Here is a 21,518-nt window from a genome sequence, read left to right as displayed (position 1 = left end):
TGTATCGGAATTTTTTTTCTCTACTGGCTATGTGGCGTAAAAGCTCTGTATCTGTAGGCATTCTATCTGCTCTATATGAAAAGATCATGGTTTGGTTACTCCATGACACTTCCCAATTTCCCGGCTTTCGGGGATTGGAAATGTTAAAACATATTAGGGATCTATCCACTTGATATTGGTGGAGCTTCAAACTAGGAGGGCTGGAGATATTAAACCTCCTGTCCACCGGTCTCCCACCCTTTAGCTCAAGTACCTCCCCTATCGTTAAAGGAAATGGTACTAGCCCTGATTTGCTATGGCCTTGAGGAACTTGAGAGCATACCCAACAATCTGTCTGATTTAACACATTACCCACTAAGGAGTGATAGTCACTCAATGGATGCCGGTCCATGTGGATATTAAAACTGGACTGACATTTCTTGATGCACCCATCCTCAACTACATTGTCACAGAGCCTACAGATACAGTTTTCCTCAGCTAACAATCCTTCACAATTCCTTCTATTGTCAATGCTATCGGATCGTTTTCTGATACTCGCCTTTACTTGTTGATTAAGTTGCTCTTGGAAAACTACGCCTCCATCTTTGTCATCAGAACCCATTCCAGAACCTCTCTCGACCTCCATGGTACTCTCGCCGGAACAGACTGCTCTGATCAACATCATGGTCAACAGGAAAATCCGGATCACAGTCTCTTGGGGCAAGTCCATCTTATAGGAGGAAACGGAGAAGAATGAGAAGGGGGAAAGAAATAATTCGAGGGAGAGGGGATGGGAGGTGGAGAAAAACAATAAAAGGGAACAGGGAATCGACAACTGCTTTTGATCTTATGATTTTCAATGCTCAGGTGCCGCCTCAGTCCTCCTGAAACAGACACTCCAGTGATACAACTTCCTCTACCGTCTGTTCTTTATCACGGGAACTCTCTGGATCAGCAACCTTCTTACAATGGGACGAATGAACCCAAGTCTCTCTCTCGGCAACCTTCAATGCTGTAGTGCTAGTCAATAAGACTTGGTATGGTCCTTCCCATCTGTCAATAAGGCAACCCGTTGATACGACCTCACCTGTCCCTCCGCTAGGGGCCTTTGATACTAATCTTAAGTGTTGGGCCGTGCCTACTGTTGTTTCTGATAAGGTGGCTGCTAGAGAGAGCGCCGATATTGTTGCCGATTCGTCCTCTTGATCACACTCCTGGGGAAAGTTTAAAACAGGGTACAACTTGCACGGGTTAATATTTGCATTAGTTAACTTATTAACATTATCCTTAACATTTATACAGTTGCTAAGTGTTTGTTTGTTACACCCTAGTGCGTCATTCTCCGCAACCAATTTCTCTCCTGATATATATGGTGGCGGCGGTGCCGTGGCTATCAGTTTCCTGATAGGGTTAGATCCCGCCGCCTGAGCCAATCCTCTCTGTATTTCACCCTCCTGTTCCCATAACTGCAAATAATCATAATGTTTGATCCGTCTCTTTGTTGATTTAATGAGACATATCCTTCTCCTTAGATTTAGTAACACATCTGGGCTAAAGCTGCCTACTCTTGGGAACTTCTCCCCGTCATGTACAGTCATTCTCTCCCATTCATCACATAAACCCTCTGTGTGTGAACCGTATTTTTCACACATTACATACCTTGCCGACCCGATTGGTCGGTTTACTGAATCAACCCGAACCGAGGTTGATCGTCCCCTACCCGAACAACTGGCCCCCATAACTTGCAGGTGTTGCTTTCACTACCTCTGACCTTCAATCAGGGTCTTCAGCGAACCCTTACAAAAACCAAAATGTTCAAGATAGGCCAACGGTGGCGGTTTACCGAGTACCCCACTCACTCGCCCACTTCGACCAATACGCCCACACACTGCTCTAGCGCTGGCGTACTCGACCCAGGGCCCCTGCGACCTGAACCTCTATTTACTGGAACATGCGAGGGTGATCCGCAGAGCACTTACTCTTTCCAGTAACTATTGGTTGCTGGATAGTTCCTTAGTGACCAGCGAACTTCCCTTAAAATAAAAAAAATTACACAAATCACGTTAGAATGTACAAATAGTGTTTATGACCCCTTTCGTACACAAATGGCACTGGGTCAGATTACTAACTAATGCACACAATTACGTGCGGTACAATCGTTCAGCACATAAGCAACTAATCTTATGTGCGGAGCGACCAACGGAATCGAAAATTGCGGCTGCGAATTCCTTCAGCATGAGCTTTTACTGGCCTATATGGGTTCTGCACCAACCCCCTGGGTTGTGCTCTTTTCTCTATTTATAGCGGACTTCCTTGTCTGCTGTACCTGGACCTCCTGGTCTGTTCTGGACCTCCTGGTCTGTGCTACAGTATGACCTCCTGGTCTGCTATACTCTAATGCTCTTTTTTATGTTTAACAAGGGATGCCTCCCTAGCCACTATGCACGTCACTTACATGTATGTACCTCACCAGAACTCGACTTCTTGTGGTTCAACCTCAAAAATTGTAGAACTTATATATGCAAACACTCACTCACCACATGTACACTTTTCTTTTGTTTCTATTTCTTTCTATTTCTGCGCAGAAATTTCTTTCCTTTAGACCAGATGAGTTGTAAATTGGAGAAGGATCTATTAGCTTAAATTTCGGACACTAAAATTGACTTGCGCTATTTATCGCGTTGTCACCTTTTCGCCTGTTAAAATAATACTATCGTGTGATTTGAGTTATGTGGGCGTACCCGGACGCTCCGTTGCGTAATATACGCTGCGTGCGTCGGCCTTTGGGTTGCGTACGCGAGTCTCAGCCTTTTGTTAAAGACACGTGTACGCAAAGCAGATATCCACCGTAACACAATTAACACGTTTATCAATGTAGATGATTCTCAATCATCTACCGAGCACCACACAGATCTCTCCTTGTATCTTTAGGCAAAGCTGTGTGCGTGCTTTACAATTTACCCCTTAATGTATTACTTTTACTTTTTTTTTTTTAACTGTTAATAGCGACAAATCTCTCTTAGCACGTTTATCAATTATAAAATGGCAAACAGGAGAGTGATATGAAAACACACGAATGAAAAGAAATGCAGATATATGTGCGTGCGTACGCAAGACAGAAATAAACAGTTTTAAAAGACACTAGCGTGTTGTTCTTACCTCCGGTTCCGGATTCCCTCAGCACCCTTTACTAAGCGAAGCAGACGCTTATCCAGGCAGCACTACGAGGAATATGATCTCCCGCCCTTTGCTGATGGATAATGTCTGCTGAAATTACCTAGTACAGATATGTGAAGGACGGACGAGCAGCCAATTGATAAAGCTAAATATTTATCTTACTTAAAACCCTTTAAGAGGTCAAAGAACACAGTACGCTATTGGCGTATGGAATACCGTAAGGGTACGCACGTTGCGTAACAATCGCTTAGCCGTAGTCGAGACGCTCAAGCGTCACGTTCGCTCACGGCCAAGGGATCACAGGCAGGCACGCTATTGGCTGCCGACTAACGTAATGATACGCTATCAGCGTAGCGGACGCTTGAGACCACGAGGAGATCACCAGCGGCGCAGACGCTCACAGTGTAAAACCTTTATAACTATACCATAAAACAGTGTATTATGCAGTAAACCTTGGTGTAGTGATAGGGTGTAAATGTAACACAGTGTAACCTTATTAACTTAAAAGCTGTTCGAGCGTCTGAGAATACTTAAAAATATAAGAAATACATAGATACCGATCTTAGGTTCTAACACCTTATATGAACGTTCTATTTGCAAAAGAATAATACAATACAAGTCATACACTACCAATATAACATAGACTAACTAACCAGATAACTACACATGAAATACAATAACAGTACAATAACACTTTAAGAGGAAAAGAGAGAGAAAGAGGAGAAGAGAGAGAGAGATATGGCTCACATTAACAATAAAGACAATATGATTGCGGAGAAAATTTACGCACAAAGGAAACAATCGCATGCGCCTTTCTGAATATCCAGCTCCCGATTATCAGTGATTAGAACCGTTGAAGAGAGTGAGTTGGATCAGATCGGCTTGTCTATTTATGCACCACACACAATACAATACAATGGTCCCTACAATCTCATTGTTCATTGGACACAGGAATTCGTCTTCGCATTATAACAAAAGGTCATAGGTTGATTCATACAGGTGGGCTGTGACTATTTCCAACTGCTCAGGTGGGTGGGAAACTAGGTTTCCCGCCGCATGGATAAGTGAGTGCAAATAATAGTAGAAGTACATAAACTTCTCATGTCCATAACTATTCGCACGAGCGATTAATCCGCTTCAGACCAACACCGGAATATTGCTAATTAAATACTCTTCCGATGGATACTAAACACCACTGTATAACCCATGTCTGACCCTTCGTATCAAACAAAGAGGGATCTCTTTGTCTATGAACATGCTACATTAACTAAACTTTCAGGTTCTATCAAAGGGACCATAATCTACAAAATACATTATATGGTAAAAATATGCAACGATTGAGTCGCACGCTAGGCGCACATAAACTCTACCGTAAATGCGCATACCGTGCGCCTGCGGGTGCACGTAACAGCGGGTATGCGCACGCACGGGAGAGCGTACGCATGCGCAGCGCGGACATGGATGAGGTGCAAATATGGCAGTGTGCATCATGATATTTTTCTGACTTTGACATGGTATATATGTTTGTATTGTATTATTGTATGGGGGAAGGGGGGGAGGGTAGGCTGAAGTTTTGCTTAGGGTGCCGAGAAAACTTGCACCGGCCCTGGGGTCAAGGGGCAGGTCATTTACAGTACGTGAGGGGTCATAGGTTGGTTTGAATAGGTGGGCGATGCTTGGTCCAGATGTACTTGCTGGTGTCCGCCGCTGGGTTCCCGCTGAATATCATGGAGTACAGTACATACAGTGAGATAAGAATATTGGCGCAGGAGCATGTGATTATCTGCAAACTGCGATCGGAATATTGCCCTTGAATTACTGTACATGTGGAAACCAAACATTATGTTCTGACCTATTTCTGTCCCATCACATCCTGTAAAGTTGAATACCTCCATTGTTATACATTCTAAGCAAGTGTATGTTGCTGGTGTGTATAGTGTAAATAATGCACTATGGGGGTCATTCCGAGTTGTTCGCTCGTTGCCGATTTTCGCAATGGAGCGATTAAGGCAAAAATGTGCATGCGCATGGTTCGCAGTGCGCATGCGGTTAGTATTTTAGCTCAAAACTTAGTAGATTTACTCACGGCAGAACAAAGTTTCTCTATCGTCCTAGTGGATGCTGGGGTTCCTGAAAGGACCATGGGGAATAGCGGCTCCGCAGGAGACAGGGCACAAAAGTAAAGCTTTTCCGATCAGGTGGTGTGCACTGGCTCCTCCCCCCATGACCCTCCTCCAGACTCCAGTTAGATTTTTGTGCCCGGCCGAGAAGGGTGCAATTCTAGGTGGCTCTCCTAAAGAGCTGCTTAGAGAAAGTTTAGCTTAGGTTTTTTATTTTACAGTGAGTCCTGCTGGCAACAGGATCACTGCAACGAGGGACTGAGGGGAGAAGAAGTGAACTCACCTGCGTGCAGGATGGATTGGCTTCTTGGCTACTGGACATCAGCTCCAGAGGGACGATCACAGGTACAGCCTGGATGGTCACCGGAGCCGCGCCGCCGGCCCCCTTGCAGATGCTGAAGTTAGAAGAGGTCCAGAATCGGCGGCTGAAGACTCTGACAGTCTTCTAAAGGTAGCGCACAGCACTGCAGCTGTGCGCCATTTTCCTCTCAGCACACTTCACACGCTGTCACTGAGGGTGCAGGGCGCTGGGGGGGGGCGCCCTGGGAGGCAAATGTAAACCTATATACTGGCTAAAAATACCTCACATATAGCCCCCAGAGGCTATATGGAGATATTTAACCCCTGCCAAACTTCACTAAAGAGCGGGAGACGAGCCCGCCGGAAAAGGGGCGGGGCCTATCTCCTCAGCACACAGCGCCATTTTTTCTCTCACAGAAAGGCTGGAGAGAAGGCTCCCAGGCTCTCCCCTGCACTGCACTACAGAAACAGGGTTTAAACAGAGAGGGGGGCACTAATTGGCGATATAAATATATATATAAAGATGCTATTAGGGAGAAACACTTATATAAGGTTGTCCCTATGTAATTATAGCGTTTTTTGGTGTGTGCTGGCAAACTCTCCCTCTGTCTCTCCAAAGGGCTAGTGGGGTCCTGTCCTCTGTCAGAGCATTCCAGGTGTGTGTGCTGTGTGTCGGTACGTGTGTGTCGACATGTATGAGGACGATGTTGGAGGAGGCGGAGAAATTGCCTGTAATGGTGATGTCACTCTCTAGGGAGTCGACACCGGAATGGATGGCTTATTTAGGGAATTACGTGAGAATGTCAACACGCTGCAAGGTCGGTTGACGACATGAGACGGCCGACAAACAATTAGTTCCGGTCCAGGCGTCTCAGAAACACCGTCAGGGGTTTTTAAAAAAACGCCCAATTACCTCAGTCGGTCGACACAGACACAGACACGGACACTGAATCCAGTGTCGACGGTGAATAAACAAACGTATTCCTCATTAGGGCCACACGTTAAGGGCAATGAAGGAGGTGTTACATATTTCTGATACTACAAGTACCACAAAAAAGGGTATTATGTGGGAGTGAAAAAACTACCTGTAGTTTTTCCTGAATCAGATAAAATAAAATGAAGTGTGTGATGATGCGTGGGTTTACCCCGATAGCAAATATTGGCGTTATACCCTTTCCCGCCAGAAGTTAGGGCGCGTTGGGAAACACCCCTTAGGGTGGATAAGGCGCTCACACGCTTATCAAGTGGCGTTACCGTCTCCAGATACGGCCGCCCTCAAGGAGCCAGCTGATAGGCAGCTGGAAAAATATCCTAAAAAGTATATACACACATACGGTGGTTATACTGCGACCAGCGATCGCCATCAGCCTGGAGATGCAGTGCTGGGTTGGCTTGGTCGAATTCCCTGACTAAAAATATTTTATTGATATAGAGCATTTAATAGGATGCATTCTATATATATGTATGCGAGATGCACAGAGGGATATTTGCACTCTGGCATCAAGATAAGTGCGTTGTCCATATCTCCCAGAAGATGTCATGGACACGACAGTGGTCAGGTGATACAGATCCCATACGGCACATGGAAGTATTGCCGTATAAAGGGAAGGAGTTATTTGGGGTCGGTCCATCGGACCTGGGGGCCACGGCTACAGCTGGGAAATCCAACCTTTTTACCCCAAGTTACATCTCAGCAGAAAAAGACACTGTCTTTTCAGCCTCAATCCTTCCGTTTCCCATGTGGGCAAGCGGGCAAAAGGCCAGTCATATCTGCCCAGACATAGAGGAAAGGGAAGTAGACTGCAGCAGGCAGCCCCTTCCCAGGAAAAGAAGCCCTCCACCGCGTCTGCCAAGTCCTCAGCGTGACGCTGGGGCCGTGCAAGCGGACTCAGGTGAGGTGGGGGGGTAGTCTCAAGAGTCTCAGCGCGCAGTGGGATCACTCGCAAGTTGACCCCTAGATCGTACAAGTATTATCCCAGGGGTACAGATTGGAGAGTCGAGACATTTTTTCCTCGCAGGTTCCTGAAGCCTGCTTTACCAACGGCTCCCTCCGACAGGGAGGCAGTATTGGGAAAAAATTCACAAGCTGTATTTCCAGCAGGTGATAATCAAAGTACCCCTCCTACAACAAGGAAAAGGGTATTAGTCTTCCACACTATATTGTGGTACTGAAGCCAGACGGCTTGGTGAGACATAGTCTAAATCTGAAATCTTTGAACACTTACATAAAAAGGTTCAAATCAAGATGGAGTCACTCAGAGCAGTGATAGAGAACCGGAAAAAAGGGGACTATATGGTGTCCCTGGACATCACGGATTACCTCCATGTCCAAATTTGCCCTTCTCAACAAGGGTACCTCTGGTTCGTGATACAGAACTGTCAATATCAGTTTCAGACGCTGCCGTTGAATTATCCACGGCACCCCGGGCCTTTACCAAGGTAATGGCCGAAAAGATGATTCTTAAAAGAAGAAAGGCATCTTAATTATCCCTTACTTGGACGATATCCTGAAAGGGGCAAGTTTCCAGAGAACAGTTGGAGGTCGGAAAAGAACTATCTAAAGTAGTTCTACGACAGCACGAGTGGATTCTAAATATTCCAAAAATCGCAGCTGTTTTCCGATGATACGTCTGCTGTTCCTAGGAATGATTCTGGGCATAGTCCAGAAAGAGGTATTTCTCCTGGAGGGGAAAGCCAGGGAGTTATCCGACCTAGTCAGAAACCTCCTAAAACCAGGCCAAGTATCAGTGCATCAATGCACAGGAGTCCTGGGAAAAATGGTGGCTTCTTACGAAGCGATTCCATTCGGCAGATCTCACGCAAAAACTTTTCAGGGGGATTTGCGGGACGAATGGTCCGGATCGCATCTTCAGATGCATCAGCGGATAACCCTGTCTCCAAGGACAAGGGTGTCTCTTCTGTGGGGGCTGCAGAGTGCTCATCTTCTAGAGGGCAGCACATTCAGCATTCAGGACTGTGTTCTGGTCACCACGGATGCCAGCCTGAGAGGCTGGGGAACAGTCACACAGGGAAGAAATTTCCAAGGAAGTGTGGTCAAGTCTGGAGATTTCTCTCCACATGAATATACTGGAGCTAAGGGCAATTTACGATGCTCTGAGCCTAGGAAGACCTCTGCTTCAAAGTCAACCGGTGCTGATCCAGTAGGACATCATCATGGCAGTCGCCCACGTAAACAGACGGGGCGGCACAAGAAGCAGGAGGGCAATGACAGCATGGATTCTTCGCTGGGCGAAAAATCATGTGATAACACTGTCAGCAGTGTTCATTCCGGGAGTGGACAACTAGAATTCCACCCGGAAAAGTGGGAACTTCATCTGGAAGTTTCCACATGTTTGTAAACCGTTGGGAAAGACCAAAGGTGGTTATGATGGCGTCCCACATGAAGCGCCAGGTCTAGAGACCCTCAGGCAATAGCTGGGACGCTCTGGTAACACCGTGGGTGTACCAGTCGGTGTATGTGTTCCCTCCTCTGCCTTTCATACCCAGTGTAGGGAGAATGATAGGAAGGAGAGGAGTAAGAACTATACTCGTGGCTCCGGTTTGGCCAAGAAGAACTTGGTACCCGGAACTTCAAGAGATACTAGAAAGGATCTTGATTCAGCAAGAATCATGTCTGTTCCATGACTTACCGCAGCCGCGTTGACGGGTGAACGCCGGATCCTAAGGGAAAAAGGCATTCCGGAAGAGGTCATCCCTACCCTGGTCAGAGCCAGGAAGGAGGTGACCGCACAACATTATCACTGCTTAGGTGAAAATGTGTTCCATGGTGTGAGGCCAGGAAGGCTCCACGGAAGAATTTCAACTAGGTTAATTCCTACATTTCCTGCAAACAGGAGTGTATATGGGTCTCAAATTGGGGTCCATTAAGGTTCAAATTTCGACCGGTCGATTTTCTTCCAGAAAGAAATTGGCTTCAGTTCCTGAAGTCCAGAAGTTGTTAAGGGAGTACTGCATATACAACCCCCTTTTGATGTCTCCAGTGGCACTGGGCGATCTCAACGTAGTTTGGGATTCCTAAAATCACATTGGTTTAAACAACTCAAATCTGTGGATTTGATATATCTCACATGGAAAGCGACCATGCTGTTGGTCCTGGCCTCGGCCAGGCGAGTGTCAGAATTGGCGGCTTTATCTCACAAAGCCATATCTGATTGTCCATTCGGACAGAGCAAAGCTGTGGACTCGTCCCCAGTTTCTCCCTAAGGTGGTGTCAGCGTTTCACCTGAACCAGCTTATTGTGGTACCTGCGGCTACTAGGGACTTGGAGGATTCCAAGTTGCTGGATGTTGTCAGGGCCCTGAAAATATAGTTTCCAGGTCGGCTGGAGTCAGGAAATCTGACTTGCTGTTTATCCTGTATGCACCCAACAAGCTGGGTGCTCCTGCTTCTAAGCAGACTATTGCTCGTTGGATTTGTAGTACAATTCAGCTTGCACATTCTGTGGCAGGCTTGCCACAGCAAAAAATATGTAAATGCCCATTCCACAAGGAAGGTGGGCTCATCTTGGGCGGCTGCCCGAGGGGTCTCGGCATTACAACTCTGCCGAGCAGCTACGTGGTCGGGGGAGAACACGTTTGTAAAATTCTACAAATTTGATACCCTGGCAAAAAGAGGACCTGGAGTTCTCTCATTCGGTGCTGCAGAGTCATCCGCACTCTCCCGCCCGTTTGGGAGCTTTGGTATAATCCCCATGGTCCTTTCAGGAACCCCAGCATCCACTAGGACGATAGAGAAAATAAGAATTTACTTACCGATAATTCTATTTCTCGGAGTCCGTAGTGGATGCTGGGCGCCCATCCCAAGTGCGGATTATTCTGCAATACTTGTACATAGTTATTGTTACAAAAATCGGGTTATTGTTGTAGGAAGCCGTCTTTCAGAGGCTCCTTTTGTTATCATACTGTTAACTGGGTTTAGATCACAAGTTGTACGGTGTGATTGGTGTGGCTGGTATGAGTCTTACCCGGGATTCAAAATTCCTCCCTTATTGTGTACGCTCGTCCGGGCACAGTACCTAACTGGAGTCTGGAGGAGGGTCATGGGGGGAGGAGCCAGTGCACACCACCTGATCGGAAAAGCTTTACTTTTGTGCCCTGTCTCCTGCGGAGCCGCTATTCCCCATGGTCCTTTCAGGAACCCCAGCATCCACTACGGACTCCGAGAAATAGAATTATCGGTAAGTAAATTCTTATTTTTTTCATCTTTGAAGTGATCGGAGTGTGATTGACAGGAAGTGGGTGTTTCTGGGCGGAAACTGGCCGTTTTCTGGGAGTGTGTGGAAAAACGCAGGCGTGTCAGGGAAAAATGCGGGAGTGTCTGGAGAAATGGGGGAGTGGCTGGGCGAACGCTGGGCGTGTGTGTGACGTCAAACCAGGAACGAAACTGACTGAAATGATCGCTATTTGTGAGTAGGTCTGGAGCTACTCAGAAGCTGCTAAGAAATTTCTATTTGCAATTCTGCTAATCTTTCGTTCACTATTCTGCTAAGCTAAGACGGATGGCCGGGTCCCATTACCGGTACAGGACTTCTGCCTGGCGCCCAGAGAGCGGCGGCTTAGCGTTTGCAATGCTGCTAAAATCAGCTAGTGAGCGAACAACTCGGAATCACCCCCTATGTGTATAAAATATAGAATATGTCTTTGTGGCATTTCTATGCGTATGCGTATGCTACTGTATTTATTTATTCATACCATGCGCTAATACGCAAGGCCCGCGAGCCAATGTACGCAGCGTGCGAGTAAGCACACGCACGGCAGAACAAGCACACGCACGGAGGCCACTCTGTGTGGGTGTTTGTACGTGATGCATGTGGGTATAATATTTTCGACTTCAACATATAGTACCCTGACCAGGCTGGGGCGTTATTAGCTTAAGTTCACACAAAAGCCAAACCTGTGTGATGGCTCTTAATCTTATGCTTGGTGTCCCGTACTTACACAGGTATATCCTTTTTGTTGCCCTCCCCATATTTAAGCTGCAGAAGAGCATGGCTGAGCTTACAACACTTATAGCAAGTGGTGTTTATTAGTGTTTGTTCGTTGTCACCTAAACACCTACACCAACTCATCCCCACTCAGCTCCCCTTCCCAAAACACTTACACAATCAGTAAGGCAATCACAGCTCTCTGGGGTCCGGTCCTGCTCCGCTGCTGTGAAAATTGCGCCTGCCCCTGAAGGAGTCTCAGGTCTTGGCGTCCTCAAATGCCTACTGCGCATGACAGTGTATGTCATCGCGCAGAGGCATGATGACACTGAGGAGGAGGCCAGTGGATGGGAGCCGGGCGCAGAGAAGACAGTGAGTGACACACTGCCCCGGCCCCAGCAAGTTGCTCTCAGACTCTCAGTGGCGGTGAGCTGTCAGTGATGCCTGCAGCTGCCGCAGATGATTGTTGTGGATGCGCCGGGCAGAAGTCCTGTACCGGTAATGGGACCCGGCCATCCGTCTTGGCGCCGGCATGTGGAGGGCATGTGTAGGGTGGGCGATCGCCATTTCTGCCCTGTCTGGATCCGCCACTGCGCTGGCATAGGGATTCAGACTGCGATGGCTGCTGCTGCAGTGATCCAGTCTGAATTAGGCCCCATGTTGCAATGAAAGGGGTGCACTGCAAATAAATATATATACTGTGTCTGTGTGTGTATGTGTATATATATATATATATATATATATATATACTAGGTGATTCATTGCGCCCTATGGGCGCTCTTCACACCGGCGGAAAGGTGCTACGCCCCTGCAACCTCTGTACGTACTTTGTTTGCCGAATATTTGTACGATATGGAGTATTACCTTTAAGCTTAAAGTTGTTTGTCGTTACGTATTGTATGGGGAAAGGGTGTGCGATGGGTAAGAGGGCGTAGCCTCTTGTGACAGCGTGAAGAGCGGATGCAGGGGAGGATGAATGACCTAGTGTTATAGTGGGTCCGGGGGATGACGCTGGCTACCTGGGGGGGCTCAGTGTCAGGGGAGGGAGGGCACAGGCAACTTACCAGACTGTCCCTCGTTTGTTATTGTAGTGTCTGGCAGCGTCTCCCTGTGTGAGCAGGCACCCAGCAGGAGGCAAGTACTAAAGTGGCAGCTGAACAGGCTGCCAGTGACAATGCTGGCTGCCGATATGTGTGCACAGTATTGCGGCGGTGGTCAGGCCCTTGATGAAGCTGCAAGCAATGGAGGGCTCCGGGGCCGAGATGGCGCGGTAACGTGCTGGCGCGGGTATGAGACCGCTTACCTGGTGTGGTTCAGTTGCAGGCTTGACGGCGCGTACAGGCTGTCCCTCGTGTTCCTTCTCAGGAGGCAGGTATTCCAGTAGCAGCTGCACAGGCTGCCAATCACAGCGCGTCCTACCGGCGTCTGGCCAATGTCGGTCGGAGTGTGCAGGGGGCTGGACGAAGGGAGACTCCAGAAACGGTTTCCGGGGGGTCCGCATGGGAGTTTGGACCAATGACTGGTGAGGGGGTGGCCGCATCTGAGTGTGCACCAATGGCTGGCGAGGGGGGGGCGGAGCCGCGACGGAGCCTTAAGCTGGTGCAGTTGTCTCTGCACAATCGCGGCCACTGTGATATAACCTACGCTGCTGACATATACGATAGGGTAGATTGTATGGCAACGTGAGCAACGCAGGTTATATCACAGCGGCCGCGATTGTGCACAGACAATTGCACTAGGATAAGCCTCCGTTGCGGCTCCGCCCCCCCTCACCAGCCATTGGTGCACACTCCGATGCGGCCACCCCCCCCCCCCTCACCAGCCATTGGTGGAAACTCTCATGCCGCCGCATGGGAGTTTGGACCAATGGCTGGGGAGGGGGGGGGGGCGCATCAGAGTGTGCACCAATGGCTGTTGAGGGGGAGTGGCCGCATCGGAGTGTGCACCAATGGCTGTTGAGGGGGGCGAAGCCACGTTTGCTTAGGCTGGTGCAGTTGTCTCTGCACAATCGCGGCCGCTGTGATCTAACCTGCGCTGCTGACATATACAATAGGGCAGCTTCTATGGCTATCTCTTAATCATGGTTTGCGGGTGGGGGAGTCCGCATGTGAGTTTCCACCAATGGCTGGTGAGGCTGCTTTGCTCACATATACAATAGGGCAGCTTCTATGGCTATCTCCTAATCTCTCCTATCCTCTCTCCTATATAATTAGCCCAGATTAGCCCAGTGGCTTGACTCCGCCCAGCTATGTGACTCCGCCCGGCGTTAGCAAATGAGTCACAAAGTCACAGATCTGGGCTAATATATAGGAGATATATATATAATTTTTTCTACTATTTAAAAAAAATTATTTTTTGCATGCAGGGCAAATACTGGCTGCTTTTGCATGTAGCTCATAAATGCTGGACTACTTTATGTTTATATTGCAATACTGTACACTTCAGCTTTTGTTCGATTGGACGGCCGATATATTGCAAGCTTGTCGGCGGGTGTGTACCCCCGATATGTCTGTGAACGACGTCATTCACAGACATCACAATGGCTATGTAGCAGAGCTGGTGGCCGATATATCTGAAGTTATATTGGTGCATCTGGCTGTGTGTGTACAGGTGGTCCGCTGACAGCCCGCTTACTTGAAGCAGGAGCTGACGTCACAACTGGACGGGCAAATTCAAACCCGCCCAGCTGGGTTTCCTGACCGACACGTTGAGCGACCAATTGGTAAGTGTGTATGCTTACCTGGATCGGCCGCTCTGTCTGCACTACGGGGAGTCCACCGACGTGTTGATCAGGTGTGTACCCAGCCGTACTCTACTCCCAAATCTGAATCAGATCCATGTAATGAAAATAGCATATATATTGGGATAAACCAACAACTTGTAAGAGGCTGGTTCCCTGTTTGAGTAATGGTGTGTCACATTGCAGGAAATTGGCTGGTTTGATGACAGTAGGAACAGCACTGGGGCTTTAGCCACAAGACTGGCAACTGACGCTTCCCAGGTCCAAGGGGTAAGTACAGTACTTGTGCATGGTATATCTAACATGATAATTGCTGTACAGTGAACCCAATGCTATCTCAAAGCAAAGTAGCCACTGGAATATGTACTTTATGGTGAGTGCACACAGCCATATCTGTGCCAGTCTCTTCTACATTGTGATTTGACAGGCAGTGGACATATATCGGCCACACTTGCTCCCGCACAGAACTAAGGGGGTAATTCCAAATTGATCGCAGCAGGACATTTTTTAGCAGTTGAGCAAAACCATGTGCACTGCAGTGGAGGCACATATAACATTTGTAGAGAGAGTTAGATTTGGGTGGGGTGTGTTCAATCTGCAATCTAATTTGCAGTGTAAAAATAAAGCAGCCAGTATTTACCCTGCACAGAAATAAAATAACCGACCCAAATCTAATGGGCCCTACACATTTGACGATGTGCCGCCGAGGTGCCAGACGCCGATACGGCCGACGGGCGACCCGGCGGCGGGGGGGCAGTGACGGGGGGAGTGAAGTTTTTTCACTCCCCCCGTCACCTGGCTCCGTAGACTTGCAGGCAAATATGGACGATCTCGTCCATATTGGCCTGCATGCACAGCCGACATGTCACCAGCGATGAACGAGCGCGGGGCCGCGCATCGTTCATTGCTGGTGACTTCACACTGCACGATATGAACGTTATCTCGTTCATTAATGAACGAGATCGTTCATATCGTGCAGTAAGATCGGCATGTGTGTAGGGCCTATGGAGGTCATTCCGAGTTGTTCGCTCGCAAGCTGCTTTTAGCAGCTTTGCACACGCTAAGTCGCCGCCTACTGGGAGTGAATCTTAGCTTCTCAAAATTGCGAACAACGGATTCGCAATATTGCAATTAGACCTCTCTTAGCAGTTTCTGAGTAGCTCGAGACTTACTCTGCCATTGCGATCAGGTCAGTCAGTTTCGTTCCTGGTTTGACGTCAAAAACACACCCAGCGTTCGCCCAGACACTCCCCCGTTTCTCCAGCCACTCCCGCGTTTTTCACAGAAACGGTAGCGTTTTTTCACACACACCCATAAAATGGCGAGTTTCCGCCCAGAAACACCCACTTCCTGTCAATCACATTACGATCACCAGAGCGAAGAAAATTTCTTGTAATGCCGTGAGTAAAATTCCTAACTGCATAGCAAATTTACTTGGCGCAGTCGCACTGCGGACATTGCGCATGCGCGTTAGCGACTAATCGCTCTGTTGCGATAAAAAAATAACGAGCGAACAACTCGGAATGACCACCAATAACTCTTTCTGCACATGTTATATCTGCCTCCCCTGCAGTGCACATGGTTTTGCTCAACTGCTAAAAAATTTCCTGCTGCGATCAACTTGGAATTACCCCCTAAATTCATATATTCACCCCTATACAGTGCTGTACACATCTCTGCGACCCCCTACCTGTACACAATTTCATAGCCATCATAATCAGTACGCACTAGCTCCAGCCTGATCCTTGTTGGAAAAGATCCATCTAAAAACGGGTGTATTTACCAACACCATTGTGAAAAATGATGACATTTCAGTCTTTAACTCTGTCTACCCTTGATGAAGTCCTGAAGGACGAAACGCGTTGGACATTCCATGATCTTTCCCAGATCAACCTCCTGAACTTAAGATAAGCACTTTCTACACATTTACTACAAACTGATGTGTACCTTGTACTTTTAGATATTTCTCCTTTTTATATGTTCGTGTATTTTTTATGCATTTTTTATGACTTCTTATGCTTAAGCATTTTTTTAATCAAAGTATATCAGTGTGTTTACTCGTGTAAAATAAATATGCTCTTTTTTATATAAAAATAATTTTACGTTCCTTTACTACAGACACCATTGGTCGCTTGTGCCCATATTCTTGGTTTCTTTAACTCTGTCTAGTTCACATTAATCTGCCCTAATCACAGTCCTTAGCTAGTTGCTGTTCCATATTGCAAGGCCATGCTCCATTTTCACAGAGACAGTTGGGAACTACCATATGAAGTGTGGACTGTAGGGTGTATGTGGTCATATAGAGTGTGTGTATGTATGTATGTATGTATGTATGTATGTATGTATGTATGTATGGTCTAAAAACCAAATTAACTGAATGTTTTACGATCTCTATTATCTTTTGTAGGCAACAGGAGCCAGGCTGTCACTGCTTGCCCAGAACACTGCAAACATGGGCACTGCCATTATTATATCTCTTATCTATGGCTGGCAGCTGACCCTTCTGATGCTGGTAATCGTACCAGTCGTGGTAATTTCTTCCATTATCAGAATGAAAGTATTCATTGGGCATGCAAAGAAAGACAAAGCTGATTTGGAAGTAGCGGGGAAAGTGAGTACACTGCATTCTCACATTGCCGATTACCAGTGCCGGCAATATGACTCTGGCTTCCATGAGGCCGAAAAGCAGGCCTCCCGCTCATGTTGTGTGTCAGTGTCACTCTCTGTCCTCTCGTGCATTGTGCTGCAGGTGCTTTCACACCTCACAAGGGTGGTTATTCCGAGTTGTTCGCTCTGTATTTTTCTTCGCATCGCAGCGATTTTCCGCTTATTGCGCATGCGCAATGTCCGCACTGCGACTGCGCCAAGTAAATTTGCTATGCAGTTAGGTGTTTTACTCACGGCTTTTTCATCGTTCTGGTGATCGTAATGTGATTGACAGGAAGTGGGTGTTACTGGGCGGAAACTGGCCGTTTTATGGGTGTGTGTGAAAAAACGCTACCGTTTCTGGGAAAAACGCGGGAGTGGCTGGAGAAACGGAGGAGTGTCTGGGCGAAGGCTGGGTGTGTTTGTGACGTCAAACCAGGAACGACAAGCACTGAACTGATCGCAGATGCCGAGTAAGTCTGGAGCTACTCAGAAACTGCTAAGAGAGGTCTAATCGCAATATTGCGAATCCGTCGGTCGCAATTTTAAGAAGCTAAGATTCACTCCCTGTAGGCGGCGACTTAGCGTGAGAAAATCTGCTAAAAGCAGCTTGCGAGCGAACAACTCGGAATGAGGGCCAATATTGTGAAAGAATAAGTTGACATTTTCTCTCCCCCTCCCAAACTATAAAAGTACTCCACACTCTACCCATTACTTCTACCATCTTCCCAACTCCTATCACATATATTATTTTACCTACTACTCCTAAAGTCAGGCTGCTACAACTTCTCTTATCTTTATAGATAAGATACCACCTTTCCCAATCATTTCTCACAAGCTACCCCCATGGGATAATTTTATAGGTTCACACAGAAATCCCAGATGACTATTGCAAGTCATATTTTCCAGTCATTTCTACGGTGACTGAGTTTAGATATTCACCCCCTGCTGCCATCATGCCAATTCGGTGACAGGGATGCCCCGGATTGGCAGGTGACATCCTGACGGACTCCTGTACATCATGTCAGACCACTGTACATCATGTCAGACTCCTGTATATCCTGTCAGACTCCTGTACAGTATATCCTGTCAGACTCCTGTACGTCATGTCAGACTCCAGTACGTCATGTCAGACTCCTGTATATCCTGTCAAACTCCTGTACATCATGTCAGACTCCTGTACATCATGTCAGACTCCTGTCTATCCTATCAGACTCCTGTCTATCCTGTCAGACTCCTGTACATCCTGTCAGACTCCTGTACATCCTGTCAGACTCCTGTACATCCTGTCAGACTCCTGTACATCCTGTCAGGCTCCTGTACATCCTGTCAGGCTCCTGTACAGTACATCCTGTCAGACTCCTATATATCCTGTCAGACTCCTGTACATCATGTCAGACTCCTATCTATCCTGCCATACGCCTGTAAATCCTGTCAGACTCCTGTGTATGATGTCAGACTCCTGTACATCCTCAGACTCCTATACATCCTGGCAGACTCCTGTACATCTTGTCAGACTCCTGTACATCCTGTCAGACTCCTGTACATCCTGTCAGACTCCTGTACATCCTGGCAGACTCCTGTGCATCCTGGCAGACTCCTGTACATCTTGTCAGACTCCTGTACATCCTGTCAGACTCCTGTACATCCTGGCAGACTCCAGTGCATCCTGGCATACTCCTGTATATCCTGTCAGACTCCTGTACATCCTGTCAGGCTCCTGTACAGTACATCCTGTCAGACTCCTGTATATCCTGTCAGACTCCTATATATCCTGTCAGACTCCTGTACATCATGTCAGACTCCTATCTATCCTGCCATACGCCTGTAAATCCTGTCAGACTCCTGTGTATGATGTCAGACTCCTGTACATCCTCAGACTCCTATACATCTTGTCAGACTCCTGTACATCTTGTCAGACTCCTGTATATCCTGTCAGACTCCTGTACATCCTGGCAGACTCCTGTACATCCTGACAGACTCCAGTGCATCCTGGCAGACTCCTGTACATCTTGTCAGACTCCTGTACATCTTGTCAGACTCCTGTACATCCTGTCAGACTCCTGTACATCCTGTCAGACTCCTGTACATCCTGTCAGGCTTCTGTACAGTACATCCTGTCAGACTCCTGTATATCCTGTCAGACTCCTATATATCCTGTCAGACTCCTGTACATCATGTCAGACTCTTGTTTATCCTGCCATACGCCTGGTCTGCACCATGATCTGTTTCTGTTTGTCAAGGATATCAACTACAGGATCAAAGGTTGCACGTACAACGGGACCCCCACAACACAGGACTCATTATACTTGGAATTGATAAGGATATTTCATGTAAGGCCTATTGGTAGTTGCGCCACTTCTCAATTCTATTTTATAACTTCTATTCTCTTGGAATTTTTGTGAAGGTTCCTTTTTGAGTAGTTGGCTGCATTATACCTAGCAGTGCATTTATTAATTTACCGTTTTCTGCCATACGCCTGTAAATCCTGTCAGACTCCTGTGTATCATGTCAGACTCCTGTGTATCATGTCAGACTCCTGAACATCCTGTCAGACTCCTGTACATCCTGTCAGACTCCTGTATATCCTGTCAGACTCTTCTATATCCTGCAGACGCCTGTATACATTTGCAGGAAGGCGGTGTCAGGATGCTCTGCAAGTGCTGTTAAGACTTGCCCAAGGCTCTCCTATGATATTCTGACGGACTCCTGTACATCATGTCAGGCCACTGTACATCCTGTCAGACTGCTGTATATCCTGGCAGACTCCAGTGCACCCTGACAGATTCCTGTACATCCTGTCAGACTCCAGTGCATCCTGTCAGACTCCTGTTTATCCTGTCAGACTCCTGTACATCATGTCAGACTCCTGTAGATCCTGTCAGACTCCCGTACAGTATATCCTGTCAGACTCCTGTACATCACGTCAGACTCCTGTACATCACGTCAGACTCCTGTACATCATATCAGACTCCTGTACATCATGTCAGACTCCTGTATATCCTGTCAGACTCCTGTACATCATGTCAGACTCGTGTCTATCCTGCGATACTCCTATGCATCATGTCTGACTCCTGTACATCCTGTCAGATTCCTGTATACCCTGTCAGACTCCTGTACATCCTGACAGACTCCAATGCATCCTGTCAGACTCCTGTATATCCTGTCAGACTCCTGTACGTCATGTCAGACTCCTGTAGATCCTGTCAGACCCCTGTACAGTATATCCTGTCAGAATCCTGTTCATTATGTCAGACTCCTGTATATCCTGTCAGACTCCTGTACATCATGTCAGACTCCTGTTTATCCTGCCATACTCCTATACATCCTGTCAGACTCCTGTACATCCTGTCAGACTCCTGTATATCCTGTCAGACTCCTGTACATCCTGGCAGACTCCAGTGCATCCTGTCAGACTCCTGTAGATCCTGTCAGACTTCTGTACAGTATATCCTGTCAGACTCCTGTACATCATGTCAAACTCCTGTATATCCTGTCAGACTCCTGTACATCATGTCAGACTCCTGTCTTTCCTACCATACTCCTATACATCATGTCAGACTCCTGTATATCCTGTCAGACTCCTGTATATCCTGTCAGACTCCTGTACATCCTGGCAGACTCCACTGCATCATGTCAAACTCCTGTACATCCTGTCAGACTCCTGTACATCATGCCAGACTCCTGTCTATCCTACCATACTCCTATACATCATGTCAGACTTCTGTACATCCTGTCAGACTCCTGTACATCCTGTCAGACTCCTGTATATCCTGTCAGACTGCTGTACCTCCTGTCAGACTCCAGTGCATCATGTCAAACTCCTGTACATCCTGTCAGACTCCTGTACATCCTGTCAGACTCCTGTATATCCTGTCAGACTCTTCTATATCCTGCAGACGCCTGTATACATTTGCAGGAAGGCGGTGTCAGGATGCTCTGCAAGTGCTGTTAAGACTTGCCCAAGGCTCTCCTATGATATTCTGACGGACTCCTGTACATCATGTCAGGCCACTGTACATCCTGTCAGACTGCTGTATATCCTGGCAGACTCCAGTGCACCCTGACAGATTCCTGTACATCCTGTCAGACTCCAGTGCATCCTGTCAGACTCCTGTTTATCCTGTCAGACTCCTGTACATCATGTCAGACTCCTGTAGATCCTGTCAGACTCCCGTACAGTATATCCTGTCAGACTCCTGTACATCACGTCAGACTCCTGTACATCACGTCAGACTCCTGTACATCATATCAGACTCCTGTACATCATGTCAGACTCCTGTATATCCTGTCAGACTCCTGTACATCATGTCAGACTCGTGTCTATCCTGCGATACTCCTATGCATCATGTCTGACTCCTGTACATCCTGTCAGATTCCTGTATACCCTGTCAGACTCCTGTACATCCTGACAGACTCCAATGCATCCTGTCAGACTCCTGTATATCCTGTCAGACTCCTGTACGTCATGTCAGACTCCTGTAGATCCTGTCAGACCCCTGTACAGTATATCCTGTCAGAATCCTGTTCATTATGTCAGACTCCTGTATATCCTGTCAGACTCCTGTACATCATGTCAGACTCCTGTCTATCCTGCCATACTCCTATACAT

The 21,518-nt window shown here is 47.4% G+C and overlaps 1 protein-coding gene across 1 annotated transcript in view; it reads left to right on the top strand.

Annotated features, from left to right (window-relative positions):
* The window catches only part of LOC134929556 (ATP-dependent translocase ABCB1-like), a 270,024-nt gene that overhangs the window by 187,688 nt on the left and 60,818 nt on the right, over positions 1-21,518 (top strand). Inside the window, exons 17-18 of the mRNA XM_063925150.1 lie at positions 14,447-14,530; positions 16,668-16,871. Coding sequence (XP_063781220.1) covers positions 14,447-14,530; positions 16,668-16,871 — 288 coding nt within the window. The remainder of the gene's footprint in view (positions 1-14,446; positions 14,531-16,667; positions 16,872-21,518) is intronic.

The sequence above is a fragment of the Pseudophryne corroboree genome, chromosome 5 (assembly GCF_028390025.1).
Source record: "Pseudophryne corroboree isolate aPseCor3 chromosome 5, aPseCor3.hap2, whole genome shotgun sequence".
NCBI classification, from domain to species: domain Eukaryota; kingdom Metazoa; phylum Chordata; class Amphibia; order Anura; family Myobatrachidae; genus Pseudophryne; species Pseudophryne corroboree.
This window is presented reverse-complemented; position numbering and strand designations above follow the sequence as displayed.